The 12,600-nt window shown below is 41.0% G+C and overlaps 1 protein-coding gene across 8 annotated transcripts in view; it reads right to left on the bottom strand.

The window, feature by feature from the left end:
* LOC144519472 (A-kinase anchor protein 13-like) overlaps positions 1-12,600 on the bottom strand; it is a 113,898-nt gene that overhangs the window by 25,438 nt on the left and 75,860 nt on the right. For 6 of the 8 annotated variants that reach the window (XM_078254664.1, XM_078253046.1, XM_078256285.1 and 3 more), the window contains 6 exons: positions 11,279-11,640; positions 9,489-9,524; positions 6,781-6,958; positions 6,225-6,327; positions 2,760-2,802; positions 2,347-2,458 (listed from right to left, as the gene is read on the bottom strand). In XM_078254664.1, coding sequence (XP_078110790.1) covers positions 2,347-2,458; positions 2,760-2,802; positions 6,225-6,327; positions 6,781-6,958; positions 9,489-9,524; positions 11,279-11,640 — 834 coding nt within the window. The remainder of the gene's footprint in view (positions 1-2,346; positions 2,459-2,759; positions 2,803-6,224; positions 6,328-6,780; positions 6,959-9,488; positions 9,525-11,278; positions 11,641-12,600) is intronic. The other 2 variants (XM_078257958.1, XM_078258709.1) reach the window with 1 other exon arrangement.

Below are 12,600 nucleotides of genomic sequence, written 5' to 3'. Positions count from 1 at the left end.
GCTGTTTTGTCTCATTTAAAAACAATGTGATTCTCATTCTAAAACTCTGATATATATTTTTTACAGGATTACTTGTAGGGGTTTACAATGCTGCAGATGATGACAAGCAGTACATAACTGTGATAAACAATTATAGTTATGGCACTAATTTAATAATAATATTCCATATTGTATTGTTGTCTCAGCTACTGTTAAGCTCTTATTCAAACCATCTTGTGATGAATGAGCAGGGAGGACTTTACTGTGCTGAAAAACACTTCTGCTGGAAGAATGACTACTGACGGAGACACGCTGTCTGGGAATCAAATCTTTGACCTTTCCATTACAGGCTGGATTAATGGACGAGGTCATCCTCAGCTGTTGGTCATCTCTGTACACTGAGCTGAATCACAATGCCATAAAGTGATGCCGAGAAGAACAGAGCTCTTATTCTTTTGGACTTGCATCACAGAGCCTCCACCCAAACCCAGAGGAAATGGGAAAATGGAGTTTCCAGCTCGTTTTAATAGCCGGCCCTGGGCCTCTTGGTTTGTGGCGACCACAAAGCTCTGACATACTAGAGCTCATTCTGTTCAGTTGCTTCAAGATATCATGAGGCTGACTGGAACACAGCAAGTCTGCAAGTTTTATAGCCATTACAACACTTAGCATTCATTCTCACTTCCTGCAACAGCTGTCTAACCACAAGGTAAAACACATCGACAAACTTCTACAAACTAGTGGACTAAGAAAATGTTTCTCAGCACAATAACCTTTTAAATAATCTTAGATATGCTTGATAATATCTAAAAAAAACAAAACACTGCCGATTCTCTACACAATTATTTTGGCTACACGCGTTCACAACAGGAGAAGTTATGACATTGAAACCAAAGATTGAAATAAAAAGACGTTTGAGTGGAACATACTGTAACAGGCAATGACTTCACTGGAAAAAGACAACAGCCCAGAAAGTAACACCAGGCACTTTGAACATGATAATGTGACAGTCTATTTCACTACAATTTGACTGGCAAACCAGAGCATTCTCTTAGCCTACCTCCAGCCAACCTTTCCATTTCTTTGAGAAACCATGGCTCCCTGTGAATCTCCTGCATAACATCCTTGGCTGTGGCTGAAGCTACTACCAGCACGAGGCTCTTTTATGAAAGCTGTGATGAGGAAGTGACTGGCTTGACCGAAGGGGTACAGACACTATGTCAAAATGACCTTTGACAGGGAGCAACCAGCCGCAGGGTTGGTTTGCTCCTTCAGAATCCTGTCACTTTAAAAGCAAAGCGAAGACTGAGGTAAGAGATTAAATGATAAAACCACAGCTTACTCTGTCTTCCTGTTTTACTTCCTGTTCACCCCTCTGTGTCTCTTTGCAAGGGCTGCACAATTACAGACAGCAAACAGTCGTTTAAGTACTGTAACTATGCATGGTTCCCTTTAATTCCCCAATGGAAAAGGACTGTTTATCAGTGTACATTTAAATTCTAAATAATGACAACTATTTTTTTTTGCAAATCAGATTAATGGTTGTCAAACTACAGTATGCCACTCGTGTTATTTTTTTTAACATGCAATGCTGAGTTTTGTGATTTATGAATTGCAGTATTCTAAATCCAATGTAGAGAGGTACCCATGACGGAAGTATTCTTTCTTACATGTCATTTAGCTGACGCTTTTATCCAAAGCGACTTACAATTGCTACATATGTCAGAGGTCTCTGGAGCAACTAGGGGTTAAGTGCGTTGCTCAGGGACATGTTGGTTGATGTATCGCAGTGGGAATCGACCCTGATCTCCCACACCAAAGACATGTGTCATATCCACTGTGCCATCAACCCCACCCTTTCTTTTTTCTTTCACCTGATAGATATAATCAGGGTTATCATCGCTTACAATGTAAAAAGAAATTACTATTCTCACTAGAAAAAAACCTTTTGCAGGTAAATAACTTGACCTGGCTCTGTCAGGAATACAAGATAACTTTGATCACATCTTAAACTAGTCGAGTGACCAGAAATTGTTAAAATAAACTGACTGGGAAAATCTGAAAGGGGGAAGTTATAAGAAAAACTGACTTGCCCTGAGGCAAGACACAGAACCCCCAACTGTTAAACTGGAGCTGTTGGGAAGCCAACAGAAGAAGATGCACAGGGCAGCTGCCAGTGTGAATGTGGAGCAGCGTGAGGCTGAAAAGCAGCCTGGTGTCCAGTGATCCTTGCTTGAAGGAATAAATGTTTAAGGAGGAGAAGCCTATAAACGGAGGCAGGATTCAATAGTGAAGTATAGTAAGTATATTTTTAAAAACTGTACCACCGTTTTATTAAGGATAAATAAAAACTCCATGTTCCCTCACCCTGGTCTTTTTGTACATCTTGTTCTTGAGGTAGCTGAAGGTGCGACTGACTTTGGTCACACTCTTTCCCTCAGTGTTGCTCCGTAGAGGGCCAGGCTCCTCCTCTGATATACTGGTACACACACACACACACACACACACACACACACACACACACACACACACACACACACACACACACACACACACACACACACACACACACACACGTAATGTTATCCTCAAACAGCTGCCTTCACAAGGTTATCTGTTAACACATTCCAAAAATGGTTACAGTACTATAAAGGTTCCATGGAGAACCATTGCTGCTTACCTCTCCACACAGTTTATTTATAGGACTATAAAGTTCCCAGCTGCAGTAAAAACCTTAACAACTATTTTCTGGTAAAGTATGTGTGCAGAGTTGGACTGACCTGTATGCTAGGGACCCAGAGGCGCTGGAAAATGACCTCATACCTGGAAAGAAACAAGAGAGGAAGTCAGCGGTAGGACAAAGATTTGCTTGGTAAAAACAGCTTTTTTTTATTCATTGTTATTTGTCTCAGGTGGGAATTCTCCTTCCTCCCGCTATTAAATGCGATGGAAATCTCTGTTTAGGGGTTGACCACACTAACCACCAGGTCATCCTGCTTTCCCTGAATATACAGTAAGTGAATGAACTTACTGACCTAACGCTGTGTCTACACAGGAGGCGTTTCAGCCACGTTTTCGCCATCCGTCTCACCTGTGTCTCATGGAACAGTTTTTGTTTCTATTTTCTCAAGCAGACACAAGCTCTTACTCTTCATGTCTATTTGTTCTTCTGTTTTAAGCATGTAACTAAAGTGATTGTGTATTGGGCTCTGAGTGCTGACGAAACACAGGTGACCTACAGCCTAATAATGTGCCTGAACGCATCCTGTGTAGACACACAGAGCACTGAGGCTGCCGTGCTGCTCCGCTAATGTGCTGCTCACACCACGCCTCCTGTGTAGACACTGTGTAGAGAACCATTCCTGCGAACAGAAGATTGTTAGTTTCAGTCCTGGCTGCAAGAACTAGGCAAATAATTGAATAATCCATGTCCTACAACAGCTACCTTTAAAGTCCTTGAGCAAGGTATTTAACATTAGGTGCTACTCTCATGGAAGCTGTGTAGAAGCCAAAAGCAAAATGACTCTGGCACAGATGAGGGCAGCCAGCACTGAGGCCAAAAGTTGATGCTGAAGTGCTGCCTTTTGATCCAGTGCCATTAATGGCTGCTAGATATGAGCTCCAAAAATCAAGAAAAAAATGTCCTGCAAGAAATTATGCTCTCAATATTTGATCACATTTAATTGATTCTGCCTCGCACATCATCACACAAAGCCATGACGGTTGTAGCGAGCTTGTGTTACCCAAGCTCCACCCAGGCTCCTCTATTAACCAAACATGGCTCCACTGACTGCCAAACTGTTGGTATTTTTCAATTAATCTCTCACCTAGTTGTATTTTTTTATATGATTGCACATAATATAAAGAAAAAAAGAAATAATTAAAACATGTAATCAAAGCATACACTGCAGTCTTTGTCAAATAATCACCAAAGAGTCTCTACTTATTTGATATCAGTTAAACATAGGCATACATCCTTTCTACACAACAACTCTGCTTCCTTCTCGACAGTCATTTCTTCCCAATATTCTGAATTACACGCAAATATGCAAAGTATTTCTCTGCATCAGAAAGTCAAACCCAAAACAGGATAATGAGGGTAAAGTTTTTTCCTCAAGGAGACGGAGAACACTAATGGAAATATCTCACAGATAAGAAAAGGGAAGGCTCAGTGTCTTTGACTAAAGGTGACAGGCTCCCATTTATCTGGAGGACAGTTCACCTGCAGTGTTTATGATTATTATTTTTCCTCTTACTCTGGTGATTGTGTTTCATGTTTGCAAAGAGACAAAACAAAGTATAATCTAAGTAAATATACTGGGCTGGGTAGGGGACAGAAGAAGCTGAGGTCTTATTTAATGTCGCCAACAGGAATAATTATTATTGTTCCAATTGCATACCGCAATCAGCTTAATATCAGCAGTAATTAGTGGTTTCCTCATAAAAATTTTCAGTTGAAGCTCAACTTTTGGACTTCATCGGCTTTCAGTGTGTTAGTTGTGTTCAGGCCTAAGTGCATTTCTTTCTGTTACTAGAGAGTACTCACCCACAGCAAACGTGTAAAAAGTGAGAGGTTGAACTAAATGTTAAGGCTGAATGTTTACAGCTAATATCTTAGCTTATTCAAAATAATCCATCATGTGTATTTTGTGAAGAAATATTATAATCTAGGTTTTATAACCATTTTTTCTTCAGTCGACCTGTCTGCATCTATTTGAATGATTTCAGTAAGCTTCATGAGACCTAAAGAAAGGGGACAAAAAGATCTCTACTTTGGGTCAAAGCTGGGCACATGGGTACACAAATCTGGGTACTTAGCCAACTACTAATTCATTAACATCCCAGTGTATCTAAAATCATTCCTTGATCAAAACACTGCACCTCACAATGTCAATGGGACTCTTTCAGCAGAATGAGCCGTCATCACTTTTATATTTCATATTCAGTGAATAGTACAGTAATGGCACCTTTGGTTACAGTCCTTTGAGGGAGATGCAGGATTATAAAAGGAACAACTACTGCTCTGATTCTGACATCACAGCTAGTTTCTACTGCAGCTATGTTCACAGTACATTACTTACTCAAGTTACCCTCATCATCGCTAGATGAAAAGTCCCCATAAATGACCTGAGACTTAGATTTGGGGAGGATGGGGGAAAGGTTGAAAGAGAAGGAAATGCGCCTCTTACGTCTCAGGTGTCCCATTGCTGGGGAGGCAGGAAGGAAAGAACCACAGCAGGAACTTTACTTATTAAAATTAAGAAACTTTATAATAACAGTTAATATGGGGGATAGGAGGTAGAAATGTCAAGATAAAGACATAATACCTGACATATAATTATATATATATATATATATATATAAATATAATAATATTATATTATATTATATTTCTTATTAGACCCGATAATGACCTCCTTCTGCACATTGGGCCTTCTGAGCTTAGAAAAAGGAGCATGTGAAGTACACTTTCAAATAAAGACTTTTAGATATTTACCACTTTATTGACTCATTTAGTACAGCTCCACTTGTAATTTTTTTTTATTCATTTTGAGATATTATGATTTTAAAGCAGGATAATAAAATGGGAATGTATTGATAAAGAGGTCAGATATGTTTAATGTTACAAGTATGGCTAGATATGGATCTGTAATTGTAATTTGAGGTTACATCCACACTAATACGTTTTTTGTTTTAAAACGCATACCGTTTGCTAAGTTTATGCCTCGCGTCCACACTACCAGCGTTTACTAACCCCTAAATCAGAGACTTGCGTATCCAGTTTTAGTTTGAAAACTTCTGGGTTGAGTTTTAGTTTGGAAGGGTGGAAACAGAGACTTGAAAACAATGATTTAGACACCCACATTCAGGTGTTATCAGTTCCGATGTGTCCTTCCCTAATTAGTCTTGCCCCTATCACGTGACTCTTTTCTAGAAGGAAAAAAATGACATCAGCCCAGACTACTGGTGGTATTCAACATTGATAATGAAGTACAAGTGTTTCTGACCTTGTTGTCGATGATAGCAGCTGTTGTGCAGTTCAACTCTTAATTTTATAATACTACTACTGCCTACATGTGCAAGAGGCAAGCTATTATTCAAGTGATGTGTGACAATTCCCGTGTTTACACCGAAACGGTGCTAAAACGCTCGTGAGGATGGAGATTGTTTTAAAATGAAAATGTAGTAGTGTGGACGTAGTCTGAGGGTAAAACAGAAAAGCAGCCTCACGACTTCTTACTCACCATCAATGTCTCTGTGGCTGATGGCGAGCATGGATACAGACTTGGTGAGGGGCAGGGTCAAGGGAGGACAGCTGTTTCGCAGAGGGCGATACCGCCTTGATTTCTAGAGCAAGAGACACAAGCTTGGGTAAAACAGTGCATGATGATGTAAAAGAAAAAAAAAAAACACTAAACCAGGCAGAGATAACATGGAACAAAAATGTACCAGTAACTAAACTGGAAACAGGAACGACAAACTAAAAAGGGTTATAAACAACGATTTGATGATGTGTTCACAATTTGTTTTAAATTCAATGAGACTGGAGAGAAGCCGCCTGAGGAAAGTGATGTTTATTAATTCTTACTAATCCCCAAACTGACAAAATTCCCCAAACTGTTTATAAGTCTTGTTTATGTATAAGCTTAACAAATATTTTTTTCCTCTCATGTGAATTAGGCTGAGTGTGTTTTTGAGGATCCCTCAGGTCCGACTGCATGACAGTATGAAGATATGACATCTGAAGGACAAATGTGTTGGTGTGTGTGTGTGTGTGTGTGTGTGTGTGTGTTAGCTGACCAGGTCATGTAGTCTTCCATGATCCCCCAGCTCCTCCTGTTCCTCTGTCAGAGAAACCAGGGAGCCCCGGTCATCGCTGTCATGTCGGCGCATCCTTGAAGGCTCCGGGATTCGGGGCCCCTGAGTGGTAGGGCCCCTCAGCTCCTCCTGGGGCCCACTGAGCCCCTCCAAGCTGTAGCTGTATGGACAAAAAGAAGGCAGAGGTGACATCAAAGAAGGAAGAAGGACTGTACACATACACTCCACTAGTCTCTCTGGAGTATTCTATTACAGCGTTCTGGTTACACACAGCAACTGCTGCAACAAACACAAACAAGACATGCACACACGCACCTGTTGAGAACACACGCGCACACACACACACACACACACACACACACACACACACACACACACACACACACACACACACAGTCCTGCACAGTGTTTGGCCAGCTGAGTTATCACTGGGCTCCGGAGCAGATTTACAGCTGAAGCAGCAGCAAATGTCTTCCAACATCAGCATCAGCATAGAGAGCTCTGCAGCTGTGATTTACAAACCCAATTACATCGATCTATGACTGGAAATAAGAGGCCTTGAAAAATCCAATACAATGATTATGGAGAAGAAAACTACAGCTACATTTCAGGATGAGCTATGCTACGTGGCCACAGCTCTACTTGCTTCAGGACAGACTCTGTGATACTTAGAGTAAAGCTCCAGCAGTAAATCTCTCTTATCTCCAGCCCTTGGGTTTTTATGGCACTCCATTATCCAGCAAATCATCAGTCTAACACATTCAAACATCACTAACCTAAACTGGACCAAAAGAATCATGACTTAGTGATTATCAGTGACCAGCGTAGAGCAGCACTCACCTATCCTCAGGGCTGTGAATGTAGATGACTATATCTGTCATATTAAGGCCTGCTTCCTGCCATGATTATTACATACTATCCTTCAGATCCACAAGGTCCTCGGTCCTGAATCATGAGTAACACCAGCAGCTGTTGCAGCTCTCTGCTGCAGGAAGGTACAGGCTGACTGATGGACTGACTGACTGACTGACTGACTGGGCATTCACACACTCACGTGCAAGCATGCACACAGGCAAAGACACCCACAAAAACGGCAAATGCAAAAGCAGCATGTAAATACATCCTATTCAAAGAAGGTCACGTGCTCTTAGCAAGAAAAGAAAAAACATGACACACACATACACAAAAACACTGTACCTGAGTGAACTAACTACTTCCACACCGTGGCTGTGGGGAGCATCAGGAGGGCACCAGCTGAGGTGTGAGTGTGAGGTGGAGGAGTTAGTAAGGGGGAGACTGGCGATAAAGAGGAGCGAAGGGAAGCAATTATGGCAGAGTTGCAGTGAAGCAGATGAGGAGGATGTTAAAAGGACAGAGTTACAGGGATGTCTGAAAAGAGTGATAATGATCTGGCACAAGGGGACTACTTCCTAAGTATGTACAGTAGATTTCACAGTGGCTAGCATGATCACTGTAAATGGGTTCAAGTTCATTTCCTGCTGCAGTGTTGTGGTAATATCAACAGCACACAGGAAATAAACTTGAACCTAAGCAGTTTCCCAGAAATGCAATACTGTCAGAATAGCCTAGGTACTATTAATGTTATTGAAATCACATCTGTGGTAGCCACTACTCTCTTCAATGTAAAAGATGTGGCCCGATGGTTAGAGTAGTGGTCTCTGACCATAAGAGCCATGTCTTAATTAGAGCCTGACAGAAATACAGGCAGGCTGATAGTATTGGCCATTATTTGCTAATCACAGATATATCTGTATCAGCATAAATGTCCCCTCCCTGTCATTTAGAAACCAAGCACTAACAAAATATTACACAAGAACCAGTTAAAAATAGTTCAGAAATCACCCATAAGTCATGCCAGAAGCCTGAAAACAGAAAGTGACATGTTGCTTGGGTCCCATCCCAACGGACTCCATTACGTCACCGTGTGACTGCTATCATCAACCCTAAGTGAAGAAGCCTACCTGGGCGTGGGCGCTTACGCCATTTATAGCTGCAAGCCTGTTTTCATAGCCATCAGCCTTCCTGAGAAGAGCAGGGTGAGGGTTTGTCTCAGCCCACAGAACTGAAACAACTACACTCAGGGTCATAAAAGATCACTTGATGTTGAATATTGCATGGTTCTTCTTCATGCCTGACTCCCCCCGCCTCAAAAGCAACAAAGCTATTCTTCTTTCACCGATAACAATTCTGCACAATGCAACTACTTTTGTGCTGTTTTACTGCTGTGGGACACTATCTTCTCCAAAATCCTCTGAAGCCTTTACAGTCTTGAAAAATTCCCTACAGGAACTTACTACACCAAGTAAGTGTGTTACTGTGTCACTTACTGTTCTCAATCGCTTGCCAGTACAGTCCTCTGAGCTTCCACAGCTAAAGTCCCCTTGTTGCATGTGGCTGCTTGTTATTACCACTGCAGTACAAAACACCAGTTTGCTTAACCATCTATTTACCCCAGTATTTCTTGCACATTCTAATGGGTGAAAAGAGAGTAACAGTTTTCAGCACAGTTGACTGCAGGGATGGAGCACAATGCAGCAGTAGTTCAGCAAGCATACATTAAAAGGTGGGAGATCCACAAAGGCTACACTCCATGAATTTGCCATTGGACGTCACATGGCAACAAGTCAATCTTAACATCACATGAACTGATGAATGGGATGTATTAGTACCTTCTCCTGTGAAAGGTCGGCTTCCTCTCACCAGGGCTACGGGCAGAAGTGAAGTTGATGGATGAGAGAGAGACGGAGAGTGGTGCATGATGGGTGAGAGGAGTTGGGATATGAGGGGAGGGCAGGTCAATAAGGACATAATGAATGAATGATGAATAAACTATTTCATTTTCTGATGGAACCATAATCTTTTCAGTTGGTTGGATATCTCTGGGCACTATTGTGTGTATATGGAGCTCTGAGGCGCAGGACACCATGTTGGAGGAGTGATTACAAAGGCATTTCTTCAGAATCATGATCTTAATGGAATAGTGTGTTTAGACATTTTGGGAAATACGCTTATTGCTTTCTTAGAGTTAGAGTTAGATGAAAAGATTGATACCACGTTCATATATGAAGCTGGAACCAGGAGATGGTTAGCTTAGCTTAGCACAAAGACTGGAAACAAGGGGAAACAGCTAGCCCAGCTCTGTCCATAGACCACCACATCTAAAAGGTACAATAACAAATGAAGCAATTTTACGCAGGGTTATGTGCCAAACTATTTCTTGGCCAGGAGCAGTGACCTCCCACTATCTTGTATCTTATCGTATACTGTTTGTGTGTGTGTGTGTGTGTATATATATATATATATATATATATATATATATATATATATATATATATATATGTGTATATACACACACACACACACACACACACACACACACAAATAATAGAAGTGCTGGTTGTTGGAAGCTGTTTCTCCATTTACAATCTTTATGCTCAGCTAAGGTCACTGGCTGTAGCTTCATATTTATTGTACGGACACCACGTACTCATCCACTCTCGGCAAGAGAGCAAATTTCCCAAAATGTCAAAGTATTCCCGTCATGCAGGACGTGGTGATGACACGTTCGTCTCACTAATTACTCTTATTGCATTCATTTTTCTTTTACTTTACATGTATACTACTATAGTCACAGAATTGTCATTGCTTAACACAGCATGCACTTTTAGCAGCAGGAAGAACCTTTAAAGAACTTAATAAGCTCACTAGTGTACACAGCATGCTTTCTTATGTGCTCCAGGTGCCTCATTTTATCCATAAAGGGCACCAGCGGTTAAAAAATGATTCTTCTTTCTTTCATTAATTACACTGTAAAGATAAACTACTTGAAAGCTTGGTGGTATTGTCTGTTTGTGCCCAACCTGGATATTATAAAAATAGCAGCTGGTTAAAGTCAAAAAGCAGTTGTTATACTGTTTTCACTCCAATATCGTGGCACAGGCCTTATATTGCATGGCAACAACTCCACAAGCAGTCCATCGCCATTCTATCAAGACAAAATAGATGTCAATGTCTTGTGGTTAATGTGCTCTGCATTATGTTCTTAGTGTGTCAATATGGGTGCAAAGTAGTATGCGTGAACTGATGACTATACTCTACATGTTGCTGTGAGTGTGTGTCTCTGAGTTGTGTGATTACATCTGTGTGCGCACAATTTTGGTAGCTCCCTTACGAACACCAGAGAAATGGCAACACAGCTGCTCGCAGTAGGAAGAGGAAAAACTTAACATGGCGCATTGGGAATGACATCAATAAGCACTAATAATACTGACATCTGCACACATAAGGTCTACTGGCATCTACTGACTACAAAACACACACTGACTAACACCAGCAGCCAATGTCGAGGACAAAGGAGTAACTTTCCTACCTCGCTATCAATTCAACTCCATCCACAATGTCATTAGAAATCCTTCATCTTAAAGAATCAAGTATAATCTAGTCCCCTTCCCAGTCTCACCTCCTGTGGTTCATCTCTGCTTCTCCTCCGTTGTTCTTTCCAGGCCCCCAGCTGTGGCGGCGAAGAGGCGACAGGGAGCGGATACTGTTCCGGAGTAGACAGGAGCGCCGCGGCACCTCTGTCACTCTGTCTTTGGCTTCTTCTTCAGCTTCTCCTGCTCCTCCACCACCACCACCACTGTCCAGTCCTGCAGTGATAGTAGCCCCAGTCTGGATGCTCTCCTCTGGGCTCCAGCTGCATTCCAGGCCCTGGCTGCACTCGGGACTAGAGCTGGACAGACCAACGCTGGCGGTGTCGTCTGCCGAGGAACAGGAGATGGAAACCTCGCTGGCACTGTCTCCTCCTGTCACTGGTTCATCGTTCTGCAGAAATCCAATAAAAATAAAAAATTTAAAAAAATAATATATATATATATATATATAAAAAAAATTGTTATTATTGAAAAGCCTCACTGCCCATTCAGAATCATGTACTAATGGGGAACTGTCAAAGTAAAAGAAGCACCACCTGAAAGTGACAGTGTATCATGAGCCACAAGAACAGCTTCATTAATTCAAAAATGAGTGAAATCAATGCCAAACTCTAATGAAATGTTGATTGATTTATTATTTCAGGGAACAGACGTGTAAAAGTAGCTGCTTTCTCTTAGTATTCACATCCATCCCACATCTAATAAAGGAGCGCTCCAGTGAAAAGAGTACTACAACTTGCAGTATTAGGGCCTTGTTCTGCTCACAGAAACACATAGGAAGGAGCCCTTAACCCTGAAACATCCTGGTCATCTAGCTACAGTAACTGGGGAACGCCTCAAATATATGAGGCTAAAATGTCACTATTTTACCAGCCACATAGATGAAGAATATAATGGGATTGAACAGAACAGGATAGAACAGTATAGGATAGAAACAGAAATGATGTGGCCTTTCTATCCATTTTATTTCTATGGATAGAACATAATAAAACAGAATAGAACAGAACAGTAAATGGAGAACAGAACAAACAGGACAGGACAGAATAAAATGCTATGGAATATAATGCAACAGAACACAACTGACTAGAATAGAATAGAACTGAATGTAATTAATTCAATTAAAATTGATCAGAACATAAATAAAAATGAATAAACGGGGTAGAATGCAACAGAACAGAATATGACAGAATATAACACAGTAGTATGGAACAGAGTAGAATAGAATTGAACAGAATAGAATACAGTACGATAGAAAAGAATAGTATAGAACAGAAAAAAACAGACGCCCTTCAAATTATTGTTTATAAATCTCATTCATCACGTTGTATATCCATCAGCATTTCTTCACTGA

This window comes from Sander vitreus, chromosome 1 (genome assembly GCF_031162955.1).
Source record: "Sander vitreus isolate 19-12246 chromosome 1, sanVit1, whole genome shotgun sequence".
NCBI lineage: Eukaryota > Metazoa > Chordata > Actinopteri > Perciformes > Percidae > Sander > Sander vitreus.
Note: the sequence above shows the minus strand (reverse complement) of the source record. Positions and strands in the feature narration are given on the sequence as shown.